This window comes from Phasianus colchicus, chromosome 1 (assembly GCF_987193195.1).
Source record: "Phasianus colchicus chromosome 1, bPhaCol1.hap1.1, whole genome shotgun sequence".
Taxonomy (NCBI): domain Eukaryota; kingdom Metazoa; phylum Chordata; class Aves; order Galliformes; family Phasianidae; genus Phasianus; species Phasianus colchicus.
In genome coordinates this window covers 5,316,820-5,343,034 of record NC_143436.1, presented here as the reverse complement: position 1 = coordinate 5,343,034, position 26,215 = coordinate 5,316,820, and the positions used below count along the sequence as shown (strand labels likewise).

The 26,215-nt window shown below is 40.3% G+C and overlaps 1 protein-coding gene across 1 annotated transcript; it reads right to left on the bottom strand.

The window, feature by feature from the left end:
* Positions 1-127: 127 nt before the first annotated feature.
* On the bottom strand, positions 128-25,324 carry ITIH2 (inter-alpha-trypsin inhibitor heavy chain 2). Its single transcript, XM_031588785.2, has 21 exons — positions 25,177-25,324; positions 23,503-23,577; positions 19,552-19,587; positions 18,650-18,822; positions 17,854-17,958; positions 17,399-17,561; positions 15,824-15,931; positions 14,157-14,285; positions 13,364-13,480; positions 11,886-12,054; positions 10,644-10,769; positions 9,655-9,836; positions 8,932-9,117; positions 8,017-8,156; positions 7,273-7,445; positions 5,197-5,331; positions 3,101-3,214; positions 2,376-2,574; positions 1,566-1,738; positions 821-932; positions 128-419 (listed from the first exon to the last, which is right to left on the bottom strand). The coding sequence occupies exons 1-21, from the start codon at positions 25,258-25,260 to the stop codon at positions 272-274; spliced, it is 2,847 nt and encodes a 948-aa protein (XP_031444645.2). The 5' UTR covers positions 25,261-25,324; the 3' UTR covers positions 128-271.
* Between the last annotated feature and the right edge of the window lie 891 nt (positions 25,325-26,215).

Here is a 26,215-nt window from a genome sequence, read left to right as displayed (position 1 = left end):
ACAAAATAGCTGAAATTTCTAATGGAGTCTGACTTTAGTGGTTGTTAGACACGGCTATTACAAGATACCTCCGACAGTCCAGCATGTCAGTTTATTATAGATTTAATTTTTGAATGGAAGAGGGAGTTACATTTGAAACACTGATCACTTATAAAGGAAATGTTGGTGATGTCACCTTTGGTCAGTCTGGCTTGGAAGGCTGGCAGCTACCAGTCTGGGTGTGAAGGAGCAGAGAAGAATTTTCTATAATAAACTGGTTTAGCTTGAGCATTCAGGGTTCCTTCAAAAAGCTGTACAGGTGGGACACAAGGTAATCTTTGTAGTGGCCATCTATGAAACCTTTCCCACTGTTGTGCACAAACCAGCACTGCACGTCGGTCCCAAACACACGGTTTGTCCTGTAGTCCTTCTGCAGTCCCCTGTGAGGAAGAGGCCATCCAAAATGAGAGTCATGACAAGTAGACAAGACATTGTTAATCCTGCTGCCTTGTAGTACTTCTCTGCTAAAGTGTGAATGTGTGCAGAGTGGAAGCAATTGCAGAATGCAGTGAATTTCACAGTTCTGTGACTGGATGGGCCCTTTTGTGGGCAGCCCAGGTACTTCTACACAGCTAAGGTTGGACAGCTACAAGACCAGAACTGCTCATGCAATGTTAAAAATACAAAAGAATCCAAGTGTTTTGCCAACAGCTAAAGACAGATTATTTGTTAGCAGACGAAAGCAGTGGATCCCCAAGATCCTTAATTAAGCCTGCAGTCAGTGAGATAATTAAAAAGAGAAGAAAGTCATAAAGAGAGCAATCAAGCACATTGTTCCTACCTAGTAACAGTGAGTTTGTTTCCTTTCACTTCCATGGTGGCTTGTGGTTTCTCTGGAGTTTGCCCAGGTCTTTGGTTGTAGATATACACTTCTGGTTCAGATGTAAACTGACCTGATCAAAGAGATTTAAAAGCTCTTTGCATGTTCTAACCTCCATGGCTGTGATGTAAGCTGATGGTAGGCACTTTTAAAAATCCAAACTGGATGCAGCAGGCAAACCACTCCTGCATGGATCACAGCATCTTGTTTCCAGCACTAAAGGACTGACCAAATGGGCAGGGTAAAAAGCTCTGCTTCTGAGCCAGAAAACTTCTACTTAAGCAGATTGGGGCTGTGAAGAGTATTTGAGAAAACAATCTGCTGCATAAGGTTCCCACATCTTAAAGGGAGCCTTGGGTGGGTCCAGGGCTCGAAGGGCTGTTTTTCTCTATGGACTAAGCCCTTGCTTTTCTTTTGTGTTATTTGCCAGAACAGCAGTGCTATTCAAGGGAGAGATGAATTAAAAACTTCAATACAAAAAGAAGGTTTGAGGAGTTTGTTTCACTTTTTTTTTTTCTTCAAGTCACAACAGAACAGCCAAGCTGGGAAAACCCCATAACAGCGTCATTGAGAATAACCTCCTGGCTGCTTATGCTCTATAGAGTTCTTGGAGCTTCCTAGGCACTACAGCAATCCCAGAGCCATCTGATTCACCCTAGCAGTAATCCTTCTTAGTGTCCCCCTTCACCCAACATGCAGTCCTTACCTATCAGCCCTTGTGCTTCAGGAGAAAACTGGTTTTCAGGGGGGATGTAGATTCCCAGGAAGTCAACGTTAACTGGGTGATTCTTCCACACACGGTGCAGCAAAACCATGAAGGACATTTCCTCACCCACTCTGATAGTAACGTTGCTTTCTTTTTTCACTGATATGAGAAGCCTAGCAGAGGCAAAACAAAAGAGAGGGCTCAGTTCAGCTGGTCACATGTAAGTGCTCGATCCCCATGTGATGCTCTAATGCATCAGCTACATGGAGCTGATAGGACAACAGAAACTCACAGCACCCAGAGGTTTGGAAGGATGGTGTCTAATAGGACACTTCATGCCCATGTTCACACAATCAAATCTTGCCCTACAAATCTAAGCTCCTGTTACAAAGAATGGAAATTTAGGAAGTGATCCCATTCCCTAAATAAGGGTCCAGTGCTGTAGGGTGCCCAGTTTTGCTGCTTACTCTCATTCTGCAGGTGAGGGTGTGGATGTTTGGAGTCATGTCAGAAGCCCCTTGGACACCTCAAATTACACAGGATGCTTATGTTTAGGCAACTGGTTCTTAATGTAGTCAGCAGCAGAGAAAGAAATACAGCTTTTCCTAATTCTGGTTGGTCAACTGAATCACGTCCTTGGCCCTGTTGTCTAGTCTTCATTAACTTCATAATATTCATAACGAGAATTCAGACTTTCAGCTAAGGTGCATGTGCCCAAAGGTAGGCACCTTGCAACCTGTATCTCACCCAGGGTTGGGTAAGCCCAATGTTAAGTTGCACAGGGCAGACAATAAATGCTCAGCAACTTACTGTTTCCGAATGATGTGTCCTGTGTCAGACCAGGACAACATGATGCTATAAGATCCATCTTTCAGCGTTATGGTTTCTGTGTCGATCTCTACTTTCAGGCCTTTATTTTTGAAATAAAAACCAAATTTGCCGAAGTAGGTGTTGAGTTTCTTATTCTCCTCCTTCTTGGCCCCAATTAGCTGTCCATTGACAACGACTCCTGTGAAGAGCAGAGATGTTGCCTAAATCTAAGGTGATAATTTTTTTCCTAGTGTTTAATCTCTAATCTGTATTTTATATGTATCAGTTCATTTCTATTGCCTCTTGTACTTTTGCTGTGCATCTCCAAGAACTCTGGTTATGTTTGTTTTCTGAGTAAGTGGTTGTAGACAGCAACAAGATTCACTTTGAGTCTCTTTTTTTTTAAGACTGATGAAACACAGCTGTTTCAGTGTCTCTTTTTACATCCTGTGCTCCAGCCTCATAATCATCTCTGTGGCTGCCACTCATTTTGGTCCAGTATATCAACATCTTTCTTGTACTGGCAAGCCTCAAACTAGGCACAGTACTAGTATGTTCCCTTCACAGTATGTGAAGGGAAATAACCACTTCCCTCCACCTGCTGCCTCATTCAGGTCACCATGCATCCTCCTTTCAGACACTTCACCTTCTCTCTTTCAACACCTCTCAGACCTGAGGGAAGGAAAATCATGCTGTAATGTAAACTGTACTTTTTACTCCCTTACCAGTACTAGGATCAGAAACCAAATTTAGGATATGTCCAGGATCTGAGTTGATATTAAAGCAGATGTTCCTCTGGCTCTTGGGCAGGTATATGATGAAATGTGGGTCATTGTCAACTGAAATATAGAGAAAAGACGCAGGTGTGAGAAGCAGGCTGTAAGAAAGGAGGGGACAGACTCTTCAGCAAAGTCTGTTGTGATAAAACAAAGAGAAATGGTTTCAAACTAAAAGAGGGGAGATTTAGACCATATAAGAAAAAAGGTTTTTACACTAAGGGTGGTGAGCACCTTAGGTTGCTCAGAGAGGTGGTGGATGCCTCGTCCCTGGAGACATTCAAGATCAGTCTGGATGGGGCTCTGAGCACCTGATCTAGCTGTAGGTGTCCCTATTCACTGTGGGGAGTTGGACTAGATGGCCTTTGGGGATTCCTTCCAACTCAGATGATTCTCTGATTCTATACCTGTCCCGGAGGTGAGGGACACGGGGATTGAACCACTGCACTCAGAGCATTTTGAAGCAATTTTCAGGACCAGCTGACCATCTCCTTGCCAACATTCAGAGACAACTTTTGTACTCATTGCTGCCTGTACGGATATCCTGGCCAGCTTTCACTCAAATGCTGCTGTTCCTCATGTTTTGGAAGTATTAACTCATCCTGTACCCAACACAAATCCTAGGCCCTTGATCAGAATTCTCTTCACAGAAAAGTGGTGGTACCTGCAAGTGCAGGGGGGACCTTACTGCTCTCTATAATTCCCTGAAAGGAGGTTGTAGTGAGGTGGGGGTTGGCTTCTTCTCCCGGGTAACAGAGAGATGACGAGAGGCGCCTTAAGTTGTGCCAGGGCAGGTTCAGATTTATATTAGGAAAAATTTCTTCTTAGAAAGAGTGGCGAGGCATTGCCCAGGGAGGTGGTGGAGTCACCATCCCTGGAGGTGTTCAAGAAAAGAATAGATGTGGCACTGAGGGACGTGGTTAGTGGGTATGTTGGGGATGGGTTGCCAGTTGGACTGGATGATCTCAGTGGTCTTTTCCAACCTTAACGATTCTGTGATTCTATGAAATTCCAAAGAGTGAAGAAGCTTTCTGAATATATTAAATATTCTGAATATGCAGAATATTGGAGATAGCCCTCAATTTTTTTTCCTGATTTTCACTAACTGCTTGATCTTCAGCTTGATGCTGTTCTGATCAGTTTTTCTCAGAATGCTAAGAATTTTCAGTGCAAAACATGTACATATGGTAGGCCACTTTGCCCCATTTCTCTTCTTTTCTAAGCAGTTTCTTGACCATCTCTGTCTTAAATTAACCCTTTATCTGTACAGGGAAGGTGTTGGATAGCTCTTTGTTTGTCAGCTGTATAAATATATACATCCACACACAGCCACACTCACAGAGTAATTGCAGTTATACTGCTTTTACAGGCAATGGCTCTCCTGATTGCTCTGTGTAAGCAGGCACTGAGATGTGGCAAAGGCCCAAGTGTTAACAGGACCCATCAATCATCACTGCATTCAGAGATTTTTATCTTCCACGGAGCATTCTTGCTGCCATTTACTATAGCAGTAACTTCACATTAGCTTTGCTACTGCAAAGAAACTCCGTGAACAGCTTCAGCCTTGGGGAGAAAACAGCAGCAGATGGGGTGACTATTAGACCCTATTTGGGTCTGAATTAGTCTCACTCTTGTAACTTAGGGAATATTTTTACAGATTCATCTAAGTCAAAGTGGCTCAATATTTTATAAAGAAAAGTTCAATCCTTGGGCACCAGATGGATTTGCAGGAATTTGAGGTGCCTGTGATCTATGACACCAATGACTGTGCCATGCACAGACCTCTACAAGGGCTGTATCAAGAGCCTTTCACACATTCAGTTTTACTTCATTTCAGTTGCCACCCTTTAAACCAGTGCTGGCTTAAATCATTCTTGAAGCTGAAATTCCCAGAGTGCCCAGCAATTACAATTATTTCCTTTATTTGTTTATAGGGTAATGAGTGTTGATGCATGGTACTTCTTTGCAAAGAAAGATCTTAGTGGTCTTTTCCAACCTTAATGACTTTGTGATTCTATGACCTTACGAAATGCTGTAGCTTTTACCTCTGTTTATGCTGACAGCAGACACAGGAGGACTCCTTTGCTCAGGCATGAAACTGACTGGCACAGCGGTGACATTGGCCCAGGGTGGGATGCCTTTATTATTATCAGGTGCATTTGGAGTTAATCCTAAAGTGCCTGTTAAATGACAGTCATAATAGAAAAAAATTTCATTAGTGAAGACATTTTAATAGTGTAATTTTTAAAGTAATGTGTTGAATCAGAGCCTGATATCATTATACCACATAAAATAGGCACAGCACTATTTACTATAGGCAAATCTACAGTAAGGAACCATTTGCTCCAGTCTCACCATCAGGGTAACATGATTCACTTACCATTTCAGTTGAGCTACCCATAAGCTATTGGTGAAAAATGGAGAGTGACATTTTAACTCTCATTCATGTGAATAGGTCCCACTTCAGCTAGACCCTCAAAGCAATGCTGTGAGTGTTCTGCCAAATGAAAAACTCCATGTTTAAAATCCAGAGTTCTCAAGAAAAGGGTAGATGTGGCATGAAGCTTTAGTTCAGTTTTGCAATCAGTCTGATAAAAGGACAATTGACCAATCTTTTGAAAATGTGTAATTTCAGTGGAAGACACTAAGCCTTTGCTCATGCAGACGGTGAAGCTCTAATTAAATTTGTAAAGGGACAGACAGAAGGCTGCTTCAGCTTACCCATTCCATGCCTTGTATACACAAATATTTTGGTACAGACTGCATGTTTTACACAATCACAAGCAAAGATTGTCACTTGTCAAATCACTTTGATAGTAATTCTACAGCCTCTGTTCTCTGCTAAGGTTCAGAAGTCATGTTCCACTGCCCTTGACAACCACAGATGTTTTGACCCTGATTTCAGTGCTGTCAATGTTTGACTATTCTGTCAAACATCAAAGGACACAAGGACCTAATGTTAAAATCACTTGAGTCCTTTAAATCTTCTAGAACAAAAGGAACATGATCTGAATTAGTCTGCTGGTGTCACCTGTCATGAATTTCCACAGTAATACATGCAATTCCTGTGCTGACCTGTTTGATAGTCATGAGCTGTAGCACACGGGGTGAGTAACAAATATTTCATTTCTCTTTGGATCTCAGCTGCAGACTTTCAAATTGAAAAGACAAATAAATGAACTAGAAAATGACAACTGACAGACGTGAAAATTTCATTTCACTGAGGGCAGCACCACGACATAGTTATAGTTAACCAGGAGTGTGAGAACTGTCTGCTGAATGTGCTTGGGCTCTTAGCAAAGTCACCATCACTTGCAGTGTGAAATGTCAGACGTTGTCCATTGCCCTAACGTAGATGCTTCTTTCCTTCATAGACAATTCAAGCTCTCCTATTTATTCATAAATTACAAATCATTAGACTCAGTTACCCAAAGAGTTGATCTTGTACTTTCAGTGCTTTCATTACATTGCACTGGTAATGTCTTCCTAACAGCAACAGTCGTGCTTTTTCAAATTGCTGACTGGTGAGGGCATAAAACAACTGGATGGGGATGACCCACAGTCATCAACAGCCATTGCTTTGCAATTGACCCTATCAGCTGATGCCAGAACAAGGCAAGTTCACCTCATTTGGCTAGAAACGAGGTTGCTGTAACAAGGAACATGAAGTAATGGATTTAAAGGAGTAATCCAGGAGTTTAATTAATGAAACACTCCATATTATTATGCCATCTCAGATACCACATATACTTATATCTGATTGCTAGCTTCCAAGAGATGAAAGTGGTGATGAGATACAGTTTGGTCAATTCTACAGCTTGTGAGGAATTAGACATATCTGCCCCAGTAAGAAGATGTTTCATATGTGACATAGTATGTTTATTGGGAAGTTTATCCCTTTAATATCAGCACATTCAGTTCTCACTGAATCCAATAGCTCCAAAGAGCACTTGCTTAACAGGATGCTGTGAAAGTGACTGAAGATTTAGTCAGCTTTCCCTGAAAGTACAGGTTGTCCTAAAAGCACAAACTGCCCGTCTCAACAATGGACACATTAGTTTTTAAAAATCAAGGATAACAAATCCAAAATGACAGATAGGGTGGTGGGCTGAGACACTGACCTGAGCAGCATCCCCTTCTGGGGTCTTTGGGCTGATCTGCAAGCATTATCTCATCTTTTTCAGAGTTCTCTATCAGCATGGAAGTGAAGGGTGTAACAATATGGTGGTCAAGGGACATCTGCAGGATGGATTTGGTGATGTTCCTCTTCAAAGCTGCAGTGGGGGCTGTGTTTCTGGGTGGAAGATAAAACAGAAGGCATAGTTAGTAGCTCCTCACACCAACCACAATGTTTGTGCCTCCACAGAGCAGTCATAGAGCCAAGGTGGTAGGATCCAGATGCTGCAATAAGGCAAGGCTGAAAGCGTATGTGAACACACTGTACAAGTAGACTGTTCTAGGCTTCTGTGGATGTTGGTCTGGACACACAGAAGCTCAGTTTCATCTTCTGGTCCCAGCAGAAGACCCCGTTCTTCTTCACATGGGATTGATCAGACTTCCTAAAGTCAAAGAGCTTTTTTTCCTGAAACTCTGTAGCTCTTATGCTCAGAAAGGCAAATTATTTTCCCTTCCAGTCAGCTCCAAACCGAGGTCTGTCGAAGTCAGAGATTTCCTCTATTTAACTGCTCCCCAACTCTATTACCTGATATCTATGAGTGCTAAGATGAGAGTGTAAGGACAGAAGATATCACCTAACCTCACTCTGATTTATTTACCTTACTCATTTGAAACCCTGTGGTCTCAGGAAAAAACAGACTGCTCTCATGCTTCACTTCCCTCCCATAACAGATCACACATCTCCTCACCTCTCTGCCAGCATCTGGTTGACGGTCAGATAGGCCCACAGCTTCCTAGTGAATTCAGGATCTGCATATTTGTCTTTCTTCATGAAACCATCCAGCTCTTCAACATCTCGCAAGGTTTCCATGACAAGCTCTGCATTTGCCTATGCAATAAATGAGAAAAAAGGACAATGAAGGGTGAGCCAAGTGAATGGGGTGTCTCTGAGGTCCCCTTTTGTCAACTCCTGACATGCTTGGCAGTAAGGACCTACTTTGGCTCTGCCCACAGTCACTTATAGATCAGAAAGCCCCAGTACTCTATTGGGAGGGGAGCAGTGTTTCAGCTGCGAAGAATATTCAGCATGCTAGATTTCTGTAGCAAGTATCAGATCACAATTGCCAAGTCCAGTAAGTATTGTTAAGTCCTCCTCAGAAAGAAGGATCCAGATGTATTTCATCCTCACCTCAATCTTCTCCATGTGGAGGAACAGCCATTAAATATGAGCAATATGCCACAAGGCAGATCATGAAAGGACAGTACAAGGACCTATCTATACCGTGTAGAGACACCAGCTTGAAGTCCCTAGCAGCAGAAGTTTCAGCCATGAAAGGAGATACATTAGGGGGTCTCTCTGCACCTCCACAAGGCATGAAGGGTGACTCCATCATCTTAGAACAAATTCTGGTTTGTAATTGAATTTTGTACATTACATTTCTTACAAGAAGCAAGCTCTTCTGAAGGCTTCAGAGAGTGACTGCTCTTGGCTGTAACTTGAACCTATTATGAAACCTTGTGGGACAAAGGACCCCTGTGAGGTTCCCCACACTTCCACCCAGGACCCAAGCAGCCATAACACAACCAGCAAGGAGACTGTACATATGAGTGAATGAACCAGCCCAAACTTCAAGAGCAGGTATCCCAGAGAGTGCCCCACTCACCGCTGTCGCTGTGACTACACTTTCCAAGTGCTGGAGGTTTGCAGTGTCAACCTTCCCAGCTACCACTATTTCTGAGCCACCAAAGTAGTTGTGGAAGCTGCTCTGGGTGACATCTGACACAGACTCCTGGGGGTAGTTGAACTGTATCTTCTTCAAGAGGGGGGTGGAGACCTGGTTGTAGAATCTCTGAGATGGCAGAAAACAGATAAATGAGTCTGTTGTACCCAAAGCAAGCCTTCTCCATGGGCCATCCTGACTGAGAGGAGAGCAGGTGACAAAACTGGGAGCATCAGTGGGCAAGAGGGACTTTGCCTGCCCCAGCAAATGCAGGCTTTATAATTAAGCCTTAGAACATCTGTATATGGGTAGAGCAAGGAGGTCTGCACTGTGGAAGCCAAGGGATAGTCCATGGGTTGTTCTTAAAAATGTGTTCATACTACAACTAAAAGATTTGAATAAAGGTGTGTATGTGCCTGAATTGATCATCAGATTGGCCAGGTCTTGGCTGTTGTGAAACATGGTTGCTTCTCACCTAATTTTTGCACTTAAGCTAATGCATGGTTGTCATCTTGCACAACTCTCCAAAACAAAGAACAACTTTAGTGATCCCCACCTTTCTAAATTGTGAATCTACAGTCACTCCACTCCAGTTAGTGGTGTTAGCTCTTCAGCTATGAGCAAAACTGGATCCTCAGCTTAAAATGTAATGGGTTAGAAATGTACCTTCATTTGGGCAGAGGTCTCCTGATTTCCAAAAATCCGTTGGGCCATGCCACGGTTGTCAGTTGCGATTCTCTGCAGGAAATCATAATCTACATCAAACCCAATGCCGAGGCAGAAGAGAGAGAATTCATCCTTTATGCTCTGCTTCACATTCTTCTGAATCGTTGTCAGCTTTAGCTCACCTTTGAGAAACACAGAGTGACATTCATCTGAGCAATGGTGGATGTCTCCATTAGGGTGAGAGCATTCATGCCCTTGAAGTGTCTCTGGTTCTCTCTTAATTATGAGGAACGTTGAGGAAGCTGACTTAGTTGCTAAATCTCCATTTGGTCAGATAAACCCTACATGAAGTGACATTTTGGCTTCTTCGGGATGGAGATCAGCAACTTACTGCCATTGAAGATAATTCCTTTGAACTTTTTTTTTGGTATATGATACATATTCTTTGTGTATGCAGAGTCCTTACTAACTTCCCAGGGAGTCTGCAATTGTAATGCATCTAGACTTCTCCCACAATTTCTCCTTCAAGCTCTCTGCAGGCTAATACATTTCCATACAGGCTTTGTTTGTCATATTTATGACAGCCTGTTACTGGGACTGGCTTTTTAACAAACTTCTGGCAATTTGTCTTATGGGCCGGCATCTTACACTAATGGATTGCTTCTGACCTTTACCAATTTTAACCCAGATCAGTTTGCTTTCTACCTTATTTTCCAGATTTTGATGTTACATTTGGGACTGAGTAACATTAAGAGTTGGAATCATTAGGCTGTTGTGATTATCTCTTCTATAGGACTTATGCATCTCTGTAGTTGCTCATCTTTTGTGGAAGCTTATGTGCACAGCCTCATGGCATCTATAGCATCTGTAGCAGCGCAGCCATTGAAAAAAAGACTTTTTTTAACTTATTCTCGAAGTGTCTAAGTATTGCTTGCATTTATGAGGCTAATTCCACTGTCCTTTCTTCTAATCCAAAGCAGAATCCTTACCTACTGTTGGGTCTCCATCAGAAACCAATACAATCATGGAAACTGAGTTAGGGTCCAGCATGCCTAAATTCTGGGCTTCATTCAGGATGAATGTGGCTCGGAGAAGAGCTTCATTGATATTTGTGCCTGTCAAAGACACAATGAAGAAAACAGGTTTGAATCTTGTGGAGTGTCTTGTCCAATACAGATCAGTTCTGAGATTCTAGTGGAATTAATCAGCGTGGACAAAGACCTGAGATTAAAGCAGTAAACCTCTCCTCTGTGATTCTTATGGTACTTCTGCTACCACTCTGGTTCCCGAAGGAAACAAGCTGAAAACTGTTGCATGTTGATCATTGTGTTAAATAGTTCTTCACTATTTTCTTCATTTAGAGTTACACCATTTACTGAAATGAAAAGTGTCAGATCGGTTTCATAGTGCTGTGAGTAGAAATAGCTTATAATCTATTTGCTCTTGAGTTTGCTCACCAGCATGTTTTTTTTCTTACCGTGATGTTAAAATATGGGAACACATATACAAGTATTTAAGCACATTTGTATATACACACACATACACGTTTTGCCCTAAGTTCCATTAAGAGAGCAGATATTGATACTCCTTTTTGCACTGGGCTGTTGTCCCTATGTGGGGCTTCTCATGCCTCCTACTACCAGTAATTCCAGTGGGACTACAGTGAAGCTTCCAAAGTCTGAAAAAATCAACTGTTCTTGTTTACCAGACAAAGAAATGAAGCACAAAAAGGATGAACACTTTGCCTAGGTTGACCCTTGGAGACCCTAGAGGTGGGCTTGTGAGACCCTGCTTCATAAGGCTGATCTTTCATGGATACTTGGAGTCTGTAAGACTGCAGGTAAGCCCTATAGATTGAAAGCGGCTGTCCTATGGTGCCATAGTGACACCATAGTAACACCATAGTAATGCAAAGGTGACATGCAGCCATAGACATACCTCATTGCTGGGGGGATGATACTGTGGTGATGCTAAAAAGGAAGTAGTGTCTAGAGCTCTTTTACTTTCTTCCTAAGTTCACATCTGTCAGCCTATTCAGTGGAAGGAGGTGCCATCCCATTCTCTAACAAAATAAAGTGGAAGCTTTGGTCTCCTTTAGCCCAGGACATGCTTTTCCCATCTCAGGAATCAGACTTTTTGTTAAGAATACTCCACTAATCTGAATGTTGTCTGAGGTACCCAGTCCTGTGTCACCTAACTGTCAAGAGCACCTTGCAATCAAAACCTCATACCCCCGTTGGGATGGATTGTCTGGATGTACTTCTTAGCGTCTTCAACCTGTGCTGGGGTAGCTGAGACTAAATTATCCCTCCAACATCGGACATTGTGGTTGAAGTCAATAAGAGAAAACTGATCAGCAGCACGGAGCTCGCTCAGTATTGCCTTCATGGCCTCGATGGTCTGAAAAGAGGAAATTCCAGAAATAACAGGTTTAAACTTTGTTTTCTTTAAAGCATCTTCTTATTAAGCATTTTCTTCATGGCTGCAAGTAAACAGATGCCTGTGATAAATAGGAACTTGAGTGTTGGAATCCAAAAACAGTATCTGTTCTCTAGATATCTTCTTTTACCTATTTCTAACATAAAGTAGAACTTTTCTCTAAAGAAACACAGGGGAAAAAATGCAATTAGCAGGAACAAATACATGTACCTCCACCCATCCTTGCTTAACACTTGCTAACAAAGAGTGTGAGAGAGAGAAGCAGTCTGTGAGACATTGTGGTCCAGGAGAGAGGAATTACTTGTACTAGCTCAGGAGACTTAACTCTGCCTGCAGTGCTGTCATTTTGGGCTGGTTAACATCTGTTTGAAGATATGTGATTTAAAGAAGTGACGATTAGCCTACATCCCAGTTTTGCAACATTGATTTCCCCAAGGATGAAATCTGCCAAGCCTTGGTATTATACTCTGAAGCAAATTCAAACATCCTTAGATCATCCCAGACTAATATCCAGCTCTTGAAAATCTTCAGTGACACATGATTTACAATCTCACAAACTTTCCCCTTAGCACTACAAAGCTTTTTTAATATTATCTAATGTAAATCTTTCCTGCTGTAAATCCATCTGATTCCATCTTATTCTATCCTTTGTGGGCATTAATGTCAGTTGGTGGGTTTTTCTTTCGGAACAATTCTTTGCATATTTGAAAGCTGATTATGTCTCTCCAGGACTTCTTTTTGCAGAATAAATCATATTTCTTGCATTTCTTTTTCCACATGAGTTATATTATCTGATCGATTCTTACTGCCCTTCAGTGGGCAGTCAACAACTTAGAATCATAGAATCATAAAGGTTGGAAGATCATCCAGCCTAATCACCAACCCATCAACTTGTCCACAACTTTTTGAAGACAGGGTTATCATACCTTCACTGAGACTTTCCCAGGATAGAGTGAGGGAGATTTAAAAAAAAGGAGATTCAAGGTCTTTATAAAATGCTTTATGATCTGTCAAATAAAATTTCACTTTACTATTAAAATCAGTGTTCTAATGGCATCATCTCTTCTTTACAATATGGAAAGGAGTATTACAAATAAAAAGTAAAATCATGAACTCTCTGATTCATCAAATATTCACCAAATAGGTGAGCATTTGACAGAGTAAAGTGTAAAGAGCAAATGTGGTAAATCTGAATGGCAACCTGCCATAGAATTGTATGGTAAAGCACATGGGAAAAATTGGCAGGAGATTCTTTTAGTCAAACACTTACTTGTTTCATTTTCAGTCCCCACATTGATCCACTGACGTCTATAACAAACAGAATGTTTTTGGGCAGAGGATCAAGATTTTCCGGAGCAAAGAAATGAATAAAATAGCCATTAAAAATCTGCAAAATAAAATAATAAACCTTGCTGTAAAATGAGCTATGCTAAAGATGCCAAGATAATAACAGAGCAGAAAATACTATTACTCTCAATGGGTTGGTTGTTACTTCCAGTTCTGCACATACACGTGTATTTGTAGCCATACACCGTCTACACTCTTTACTGTTTTTCAGGGAAAGCAGAGCCTGGTTTTCAGACAACTGCCATGCACTGGCATGGCAATGAATGAGCATGTTTTTAAAAACACCATTGTCTTTGTAATAATTCAACTCCCATATCTTTGCTTCATATTAACATAAAAATGTTGATGTTCTGGTTCTCTCGTAATAAATCAGTACAACTTCCAGTGACTTCCCTTTGATTCAACATTAAATCACCAGATGATTGCCAGATATGAAAGACATTGGCTTGTGGACAAGACAGAAATCTGCTCTTGACTAAATGTAGGACCATGACTTAGTCATAAATTAAGTAAATCCATTCTATCCACTTAAAATCTCTCTGTTCTTTCAATTGGATACAGAGCTCTTTCTGATGGTTGTTCTCTCTGCACGTACCAGTGGAGCTTAATTTCTGCTTAGCGAACTGCAGAAGTAATGCAGTGATGAGATTTAGCACAGTTTGCCTAATGACAGCCATTCCTGTATTCACTGGTCCTGGTTAAACAGAGATACTTACTTCTAATTCTCCACCCGTGCTTTCTCTGTTCACGTCATACTGCACCACGAAATTTCCATCTACTGCTGTGGATGAGCAAGTGGGGCATTTTCGTTGTTGAGCCATTGTTGGCTTGAAAGAAATATGAGCCTTGAAATGAGAAGTGATAATTGGTTAATGAGATGTTGTGAGAAAGGCAGATCATTGAAATAAAGAGTTCATCTATTTATGAAATATCTTCTTTTACAGAAAGATTCTCTCTTTATTTACACACCTAGTTTAAATGGAAAATGGACTTTGTCACTTGAAAACAAAAACTGCACTGAGATTTGCCTGGATATGCTGATTCAGTAGTAGCAATTGTGACACAAGCACAGTGACCCATATTTTCAGTATCAAATATTTCCATCAGAGCTGGGCAATTCTTTTCTAGAGAGCAATATTTTGGCTTATTTATCATTTTCTTAGTTGAAACTATCCTGAACTTCATCAATATTTTGAATTAGCTTTCAAAGTAAGTTTATTGTTGTTTCTTTTTTTTCCCCTGAAGAAACAAGAGCTTGTAATTTGTCTGTAAACTGAGTGGTAGAATTCTTCTCATTAGTCTTGCGACTGGTTATGCAGATGTTATGTTATTCTCTGCATTGCATTTCTCTGCTTTGACCAGATAACTAAAAATTTCTTGAGAAGTTGAATCAAAATATATGCATCCAAAGGCAAACTTTCTTGTACGCTCGCAGAGGTTTCTGCAACATCTTCTTTATACAGTAAGGTCTTTGGAATGTGAAACGTTCTGTCTCTTTTAATGTTATGAATACCTGGAACTATTTTAATATTGGGGACATTTTGCTATATATCTATCACATATGCTGTTAAGAATACTGCCATGACAATAAAGGTGAGTAATGGCAACAAATAATGCCTTCAGGCTTGAGAAGAATGTGCCATAAAAACAGGTGAACGGGGCTCTGAATTATTGTTCACTTATTTGCCTTCAAATTCTTGATTAAACTCTCTCAGATGATATCTGCCTACATTACCTTTGAATTAGTTTGCTGAAGTAGGAACGTGAGTGAATGAGATATAAAGCTAAGCCTGGATATCAAGGAACAATACTGCCTGATAAATTATGATAGTAATATACACAGACTTTCTGGGTCTGATTCACACATCTTGTGTTAGATCTCTATCAGAAAGTGAAAAGAGTTGTACCTTCCCAGAGTCATTGATAGACATTTATTGAGGAAAACTTTCTGCTATTGGAAGGTTTATCTACACACAAGAGCTGTGTTAGAGAAAAGTAGGGTAAGCATGTGAGGGAAAAGAGCAGTCCTAAAAAAGTTTCCTAGGTAGATGTTCTCAATTGGAACTGAGATTGTGGAGCAATGTTTATTCTACTTGACATTCGTCATCCACCTTTTTCATGCCCAGCAATTCCTGTGTACTGCTCTTTCAGAATTACAAACTGAAAGATAAATTGAAAGATGATAGAAAGATGATCTACACTCTGTTTCTGTATTGTTGTAGTATTTGAGCATCTTGTACATATGGTTAGATAGCAATAATGAAAATAGTGTATTTTGGTCATATTTTTAAATGTGTTTAGGAAGTATGAGAAAATATCATGACTGTGTAGGAATAAATATGAAAACTGAAGTTTCATGCAGTTTCCACTCTGTAACTGTTACCTTTTTCTCTCCTTTGGAGATGGTGGTGATTCCATTGAAATGATCTCCAAGCGAATTAGGAACGTGCACATAGCGAATGCCCTGTGGCTCAATAATGCGGACATCCACCTGGAGGCAGGAAAGGAGGACATTGAGTATGATGCAGTGCCACTGTTGTGTCAGGATCCCATAAACCCTCCACAGGCAAACTCCAGAAGGAGAGTGGGATATTCTTGAGAATGCTCTTGTAGGGCTAGTTTCACTTGGGATGGGGATCTATTTAATACTAAAACTATGATGGAAAGACAAAATATATGTCCAAAGAATAGGATGAATTTGGCAGAAATGCTCATTCTTTATCCTTCTGCCTCCCCTTATGGCAACTAACAGGATAGGAATCAAGGTCAAAGCATGAAAGCTTTGACCAATTTGTGCTTTCAGGGAGGTATGAGTTGACTCTGCCTAACTGCTGCTTTGGGTTCTGAGGTCAGAAAGAACAGAAAATGTTGAGTTCTATTCTTCTCTGCATAGGATGGAGTATACTTTCACTTTTGGTTAGATGGCCTGAGTGATTTGGAAAATAAAGGCTCTATCCTGTTGGTCTGAGATAAAGGCTTTTTCTGGTTGTAGTTCTAGTAGTAAGTTTACTAGGAAGCAAGATACAGTGTCCCTTTCAGTAGGACTCACTCAGGCCTTTAGAAAGCTTGAAGCAGGCTACAGCCTGCACCAAGGAAATGTGAACAGCAAACTTTGATTTACAGGATTTACAGCTTGTGCTGAAGCTATGGAAAACTGGAAAACTTTTATGACATAGAAACATAAGAACGGGCAGACGGAAATGTCCAGTGAGCCCTGAATTCTGTCTCTTGGCAGATGATAGAAGATACTCTTGGAAAGTATGGGAAAGAGGGTACGAATAAGGCAAATCATTTTTAGACAGCCAGATGTGGAGGATCTGTCCTACAGAGAACATCTGCTCTAATAGGACACTATCTAATCAATTTGGGATTACTGTGAAAAGCCCTGCTCCAAATAAACAGCATATCTTGTTTGTTTTCCTTCAGTCAGGTGAGTTTACACAGAGGTATATATGGACCAAAGCTCGTTAGTCCAAGGGATTCTGACATGAGTCAGTCACAGTTCAGGAAATGCCCAACTGTGTCATTAATGTTGGAAAAGACTGCTGAGATCATTCAGTCCAACCTTCAACCCACCCCCACCATGTCAACTAAGTCATGTCTCTCAGTGCCACATCTCTATGTTTCTTGAACACCTCCAGGGATGGTGACTCCACCACCTCCCTGGGCAGCTTGTTCCAATGCCTCACCACTCTTTCTGAGAAGAATTTTTTCCTAACATCCAACCTGAATTGAGAGGAGGCAGGATAAATTTGCTGATCACTCATATAAATACATGAGCTCCTGGTTTGAAATTTCTCCTGGTTGCCTGCCAAGTGGCCTTGAGGCTATTTGTTTCAAGCCAATATAGAAGGAAGGAGCAGTAGAATAAATGGCCTGCCACGAGGCTCATAGAAACTTCCTCTGCCTTCTCAAGGAAGATTCACTTGTAGGATGCTACACACCAGCTCTACTTTACCTCCATGTGCTTAGCCAAGCGCCCTGGCTTCAGTGAGATAACGTGCTCATAGGAGCTCAGTTTCCTTCGAATCATTTCCTGGTAGTGAAGCTCAAACTGGATCCTTGTTCCTGGGGGCACATTCACTTCAGTTTTGAAGTTTTCCATATCCAAGGCATTGCTCCTGAAAAGTTAGCTGTGGAGTTATTTTGAGAAAATACAAGGAAAATGAAAGCTTCTTTGCATTATTTTTAGATTTATACATTTCCTGAATCCAGTTTTAACTGTGACCTATACCAGGGAACTGCTGTTGTCTATTAGCACAGTACATTTTATCGAGCTGAAAGCAGAAGCACAAGTTAAGTCCCTGACCCATTTTTCTTACTAGGATGTCATATCTCTCCTCCTGGGTTGGGTCAGCTCAGTTTTCCTGTGAGTAAGTTCAGTACAGTATCCGTATACCAAAATCCTTATACCTCACTATTCCAGCAGCTTTGCCTTTGGCTTTTGCTTGGGAGTACATTCTTCTGGCTTCAGACTTTTCTCGAATTGAGCTGGTAAATGTTATACCATTGACATCCCTAGGACAGAGAAGACAGTCAATTTGCAAAAGAAAAAACTTCATAATTGGTAATTATTATTTTACTTAAAAAAAATCAGTCAAATCTAATCTCTTTATAACCCAGTGGGAAATAAAATAATAAAGCTCTCATTTAAGGCCAAATGAAGCTTGTTTTCTAGCAAATCAGCATCTTTTTGCCTAGCTGCTTCTTTATTTCATGTAGCTGGCACTCTTGTATTCTAAGGAGGAACTGCTCTTCTCTACCTTCTTCTCACTTCCCAGTGCTTTGGGCAAGACTAGCAGTTACTCATATCTGAGTATAGGCTTCATGGATCAGTTCACATCTGCCTACCAGCGAGCTGGCTGTTGCCTCTGAAAAAAGCTGTTCAGTGAGAGCTCTCATTTGGGTCTCTCTCTCTTTTGATCTGATGTCAACTTGCCAAAGACAAGTGATCTGCTTGAGACTCCTGTCCTTTTGTCAATTTTTGTTGACATTGGCCAACGACCCTATAATTACCAGGGACAAACGGATGGACAGTTAGATAATACAATGACATAAGCCTTTTTTCATTGAGAAAGCACACTCAAATTACACTGAAGCTGGAAAATGATAGAAAGTGTTTTGTGTTTAAGAATACTTCTCTCCCCCCACTTTCACCCTTATTATTGAACCTGACAGAGCACATTGCTGATATCTGCCCACTACTTACATAGTAAAGTTGTCAATAAAAGCTCCTTTGGGAACTTGTACATCAAACACTATGTGCTGGGGCCGTTTTGCATTATTCACCATTTTGGCTTGGATCATTGTGTTGGCCAGCCGTGATGTTATAGTGGACTGAACTTTGTAGCTGTAAAGACCTATCTTGTCATCATCCTCCACCTGTAATTGATAAAATAACTCTATAAATTTGGGATACAGCTAGAAAATACACCCTAGAGAATGATTTCAACTCCTTTTATAGCATCAGTGCCGTTTTTTTTCGATCACTTTTTATTATAATATGGCAGCCAGGTGGATCATGAATTCCATTTCAAGGCACTTCCATATTTTACCTGTTACTGTGGCAAGATACCCATGTGAATATAATTCATTATAACATTTTATCTGAAAGAGAGAAGTTATGAAGCTGGAGTGCTTTCCTTGCTTTTCAACAGGTAATCAATCCTTGGAAAGTCTCTGTTGATGTAATCCAGCGTAGAAGGGTTATGTAGAAATCCTCAACATCACTTACTGTGGAGAAAGGAGCTATTATTTTCAATAAAGGCCCTAAATAAAAAAGACCTGAAACACTGAATACTGATCTAGTATTGTAAATGGTTAAATCATAGCAGTTGTAGAACAGTCTTAAACTGGCACATTAAAATACTGCCTTTGTCTAATCATTTTTTGTTGCTTATTTCTTCATATTTACCATACTCTTCTCCCCAGAAGAGCAGTTGTATAAACAGCATTGTGCAAACAGTCGGCTGTTTAAAGAAATTAGGTTAATACCCAACCAGCAGTAAAAACAAGGAACTGAACAAACAGAAGAATTGATTTCCAAAAAATGGTTAACTACAAAATCGCTTTATTCAATATTTTTCTCCACAGAGGAGGAAAAAAACTCACCAGATCTCCAACATACCCCCAGTCAGATGTGCTTCGCTAGAAAAGAAAAATACAGAAAAAGTATTTCAGCAAAACTAGCAGCATAGATTGTGTCTGTTTTGAGAGTTCAGACAGTGGTAATTATCCAAAAGCTGCTTTCCAAAATGATCAGAATTCATTTGAGTTCTCAGGCTTAGTAAGCAGATTCCTTTTATTATATTTATTTTTATTATTATGTTTTATGCAATATGCATATGTAGTATGTATCCCTTGTATAAGCAATATTGCATATGTACATTTTCATATATGTAATTTTGATTATGTACAGACTGCTTAGATGAGCTAAAACAATGCTCATTAATAGTTGGTTTATTTCCTGCAATATGAGTAGTCACATTTGGAAATTTCTATGAAAATGTGGTGACATCTTGTGGCCATTTGAAACATTCTATTTAATTCCCTGAAACTCACATGTCAATCCCTGGGGTGGGAATTGGCTCCCCTACTTGTAGGAGGACATGTGATTGCTTAATGCAGCTGTCTACGACCGGTCTACAGCTTGTCACAACCAAGCAACCTCAGCTCTTCAGAGTCAACGGAATCATGTCTTTCATCTTGAAATAGATACTTCCATTTGGTTGAACAAATCACTCCCTGAACTGTGCTGAATGTTCCAATTGGCGATTCACCATCTGTACCCTGGGGTGCACCGGGCCCAGCACTGTCAGATGGGAGAGGGAAGGGGTTGTCCCCTCTTCTGTGCACTGTGCAGCCTCACCTTGAGCACAGAGTGTAGTTTGGGTGCCACAATATAAGAAGAACATAAAACTATTATAAAGTGTCCAAAGGAGGGCTATGAAGATGATGGCCTTGCCTTAAGCTAGGTTCATAGAACACAAAGCTCTGACAGCTCTCACATTTTTGTGATCTTACAGACTCCCTGAACTACTTCGCACACTACCGTATACCACAGAATGAAGCTCTTCAACTCCACTGATGATGATCAGGAGCCTAGGAAGACTATTTCACGTACTGATGGATTAATTATAAATATGTACAAAACCAGACCAATACTATGTCAGATGAAAGTAGCACTTGAACGACCCAAATCCACAGATGATGCTTACAGCAACTGATTTAGTCAAATGGTGTATATAAGGCTTGCTGTACATTTAGTAATTTAGTTTGAAGCCTATTTATACACCAGGAAAGTCTAGATTTGCTTAAGAGGTGATACATCTCATAGCAAGATCATTTTAATGAAGTGATTTTAAGGATTCTTTAAAATGAGATAGACTGCAGGATTCCCATCTCACTGAGAACAAACTGAGGTTTTGTTTCACAGCTGTACAGGTTCCACCTAAAGCATTCAGACTGGGATTTCAGGACCTGAAAGTTAATGGCATTGTAGATACCCTCTGCAAAGCATGATGGATTGATCCTTGCACAGCCCGTCATGAAACCCTACAAACATAATTGTACAGTGAATGAGGACCCCTCACATCTGATAAAGAATCAGATTGTGAAGAATGAATACTGCCCTTGGACATATCCCTAGGGTGAGGAACATTAAAGCTGTGAATACAAATTAAATGAACCTCAAATGAAATAAATTGTTTTGAAAAGACTAAGACCAAGACCTTAGCACAAAGGAGGGGTTTTTAAATTTATTTATTGTGATATTTTTCTGCTTTTCAGTGAGGGCCTAGGTTTTCAGCTCACCCTACAAATGGTGCATAAAGCTTTCAGGATGCCTAGGTTTCCTTCCTGATTGTTTTTGTGAGGGCAGAGGAAAAGGGGAGGTAGTGAGGGAGACACTGAGTTTACTGCTTGCATATGAAGTGACTCCCATAACTGTTGTTACTGATCAGACATGGGTTGGCCCAGTCATCCCCCTGGGATCCCAAAGGTTGCAGAGATTAATTATTCCAACAGGTCATGAGGACAGAGCTGTAAATAATTACACTTTATGTTTGAGTGCTGATGTGGTTATTGAAAACACGGGCCTTGAAGAGACTTCTGTGGCATGTGCTATTTCTAGCAAGAAAACTTGTGGCTGATCCTTTCTTTTAAACCACATCCAGATCTGCTGATGGTTGCATTGCACAGAAGCAGTATCTTGTGGAACTTCACAAGTGCGGCACAGTTTGGCTGCAGACAAAAGTGCTTCAGGAACTGTTTTAGGGATACAGTCTTAATAAATGCAGAGCCCTAACTTCAGTGTGCTGAGACCTATTTTCTCCTGATATCTGTGCAGGCTATGGATATTTAGCTCTCTGTAATACTCTTTGCTCATATCACTGTGTGTGAATGTTGCGATGCTGCTCCATCACAAGAGGTTCACAAGGTTATCTGCATTCCAATGGATGGGCCACTCTATTTCTGTGGTCTCAAGGGCCATTTGCATACGTGAGGCACAGTGTTTTTGGAATCCTTCAGTGACCACTTTTTTTTCCACTAAAATATCTACTCTAGTGCATGGAAAACAATTATTTGTCTTTATAGCTAATCAGCACGTTCTGCAGAAGAGTTTTATTGTCTTGTTGCCAATGACCTAGTGAGCTCACTGTAGAAAAATCATAAAATCACAGAATATCCCGTCTTGGTTGAGACCTACAAGGATCAAGTCCAACTTGTGGCTCCACACAGGACCACCCTAAAGTCAGACCAAAAATGCAGTGCTAAAACAGTAAGTAACCATGTGCCTGCTGTTGGCCAAGAACTATTGTCTTAAGATGTTTTGGGTTTATTTTTACCTCATTTATTAATCTTTTATTGTGACTCAACATAGCATACGTCATCCTGAGATCTTCACTCTATTGGTTTGCAAAGACTCATATGAAAGGTAAATAATGGGAAATATATGGGAATAGAATGAATAATCTACAATAGTAAAAAACACAAGTATGGTTGCAAATTGCTATATGCATATGTCTATATTACTATGTATCCAGAAAGCTGGAGAACAGAGACAACATAATCCATATGCTAATAAAGATATGTTGGAAAGAAATGATGCCCTGAAGAAGTGAGGAATTCTGCTTAGATAGTCATAAGATTATTTAAATACTAATCTGACAAATGTGAACTGGCTTGTTTCATATTTATGCCAAAATACACTTTTTGGCAGTGTAATAGAATCTTCAGGTGTCAATAAGTCACAATTAGACTCCGTGTGAGGCCCATTTGAAAAAAAAACACCACCTTAGGATAAAGATGAATCATAGTTGCCTGTTCTTAACTTCGAAGATGCTGGGAAATCCAACTTCACTCAAGATGATCTTTTGTTTTTGCTGTATTGAACAAGCTTAAGAAAGGCAACACCAGAGCTTTAATGGAGGACAAGGTCCACTCTGAACGACATTTCTTTCATTCAGCACAATAAAAGTCAACATCTTCAAACAACTGATTTCATTATCATTATTCTTAACTAGTACTTGATAAAACACAAAAAAACCTCCTGCAATGTTGTTTTAAATGCTTCTGTTTCAGAAACCAATAGTGTACAACTATCTGTAACACATCAGCACTCCCTGGCCTTGGACTTCCCCAATTGATTTACCATGTTACATTGTGCTGCACTTTTGACCTGAACTAGATATGAATGAATGGACTATCTGCAGGACTAGAGAGTTTCAACATATATTGCCTGTGTAGAAGTTCTTCTTTTCCATTTTTTTTCAGTCCCACATGTATCACACACAAAATGAGACAGACGAGTATACCCATTTCTTGGCATCTGTGTTATGGTTCTACCTTAGGAAGTCAGATATGAAACAAGGCCTTGCTCTAGGTACTACAGAAAGGGTAGCATCAGTTATCCCAAATAGATGTGTGAATGTCTCAATGTATTTAAGGATCTGCTGGTCCTACCTGATCGCACATTCACAACCCTTGAAATGAAACAAACTGCCTGGGAGAGCTCTCTGGGATTTCTGTTTTCCTTTTGTTGTAGCATTGCTGGTACTGTACCTGGTACCTGCCATTTCTTGTCCTGGATCTTGAAGGAAATCCATCGATTTCTATGTCAATCAGATTTTCCACTTCCTAAAGGAGAAAGAGGAGGAAACAAAGATGTGTCGCTGCTGTCTTGCAGTTAGATTTGTCGCTTGAATTGTTGCTGATTAGTAGTCTAATACATTTCCAAAAGAAATTTATGTCCCCATTTACTAGTGTGGAATAGAGCTGCAAACCATCTCAGACCAAACTGCTGTGTATTCATATATTCCATTTTCCTCTGTGGACAACCAGCTCTATCTACTCTTAACATCATGACTTTTACCATCATTTTACAACCTTTCCTTCCAAAACAAGGAATAATATTTAATGGACTGAAATGCCCATTAGAAGCAAGAGGCAGGTGATCATCAGGATGTGTCATTGTATGGCAACATTGAGATTTCAGATACTGATCTCACCTAAACCAGCAAGTTCAGAGAATTTCTGCTCACACCAGAAGAAACTGTCTCCAGTCTTATGTGTGGAAAGTAAATTTGTCCAAATGACACAGAGGAACATCAGATCTTTTCCAAATGCACATCTGTACAAACTAGAAATGAGCTTCTTATACCACAGCAAAACTCTTCTATGTTTGTTAGCAGTTTTATTTATGGCAATTAAGAAGTCAAGGTTCATGAGTTGCTCTCCAACTTAGACGATAGCGTACACACAAAGGTTTGCACAAAATAAACTTGAATTGCTTAAGCACATTGATGTTAAAGTGATATGATGACAGTGATTAGAGAGGAGCACAGAAATATTTTTCTGGGCTATTTTTGACAGGAATCATAAACTCAGGATAAAAATCACACTGTGTCATGAAAGGTGCTGTAAGAAGAAAGAAAGAAAGAATATCCCTCTCAATGGTTCTTCTTGTCAGTCTTGCAAAAGAAAAGAAAGCTTCACATGATTCATGCTGACTTAGCTGAAAGATTGCAATACAAAATGCAAATTTGAATTTGAAGCTGTTTCTAATTCATGTGGAAATGGGTGTAGACACTCAAATACAATCTCACCCGAGTATAGGCCTTTAAATTTTGACTTTTGAATCAAAACTATAACAAAACCTCTTTTTATTATTATATTATCCTAAAAATCACACGTTTTTTCTGTAAGTTATTTCATCCTCCTGCCAAGGAATGTACAGTCAATAGGTTCTTAACTCTGTATTTGAATTTCTGTTAACAGTAATCTGAGTTCATATGGAACTTTGCTGAAATTCATGGCAGTCCACACAGCAGGTCCCATTCAAAAAGACGTGTAAGTTCTGAGTTTCTTCTTAATCCAGAGAATGGAATCTAAAACACTGAAAATCTGAATATAGAAGCCTAGCTGAATATGTAAAGGCTGAAAGCACCAGCAAAAGCAAAGCTGAGTTAAAAATACGAATCCTGTTTGAAAAGAAATTGGAAATGCTCATTCTATCCCAGCTTTAATAATATTAAAAAGTAATGGTGAAAACCATTTGGTGAAATTTGGTGAAAACCAAACCAAACAATACTATTTTATCTCAAAGTAGAAGAGAAACTATGAGACACAAGCAGAACATGAAGCACTGACCCAGTCCTGCTCTCACTGAAGCCAGTTGCAGCACCAATCTGGACTTCAACAAGGAAGGCAGCCCTGGGCCCTGCTGGAGATACTCACATCTGGGATTCCATCGATAACAAGATCAAAGCCTCCTACTTCAGAAATGAGGAACAAAATCATGAAGAAGATCAGACACTTCATTTTCTTCCTGCTTGTCTCCTGAGAACAGCCAGCATAGGGACTAGACACAAGATCTTTCCTTCTCTGAGACAAGTTCAAGGAAACTGATGGGGGTTATGTAGTATTTTGCTCAAAGTTTTGAAACACTGACTTTGTTTAGGCCATAGGTAAATATTTGCCTTGCAACACAAGTCAGAGCTGTGGTGTCCGAGCAAGGGTTATCCAAACAGTGTCTTCACTTGGCTCTGCCCTCGATAACAGCTCAGGCTTGGATAGGCTCACCTCTTGCTTTTGTAGGTTCCCATGATGTTTGACTAATTTCCTGCCAGGCACAGACCTTGGATATCCAGGACTTGGAAGGATCAAAGCAAGAACTCACTCCCAGACTGTTTGTTTATAGTAAATGAGGTGGAGACTGGCTTTCAGAGTGATGGAGACAGCAATACTGTGCTTCTTAAAGGACTCTTTCATCCAGCCATCTCACTGTGGTTGGCAGAGACCTTTGGGCTGGATTCTGACCCACACAAATACTCTTTTTCCTCTCCGACTGGGAAAGATCATAGCTGCTGGTAGGATAGCTCTAGCTTATTGAAGTTAGTCATCAGAAAGCATCTGATGATATTTTCAAAAGCATGTTGTAAGGCTCTTATGATTTTTGAAACTCTTTTGGCATTTCTGCTTCTTTGGTCTCTTAAGAAAATGGATAAAGTAAGCCACTGAGGCAAAAGCAGGAAAGAAGAAAGAAGGGAGGAAGGAGTTGTCTGGCAAAAGGAGCTGGCATACCACATCCACTCTTTTGGAAAGAAAGGAAATTTGCAGACATCTAAGTAATCTCACTAGGAAAGATTGAAAGACTGTGCGGATCCAGGGACAGAACAGCAAACTATAGCGTAGTTTGGTATGGCAAAGTTTAGCATAGTGTAGTTCAGCATAGCACAGCATAGATAGTATAGTATAGTGTAGTGTAGTGTAGTGT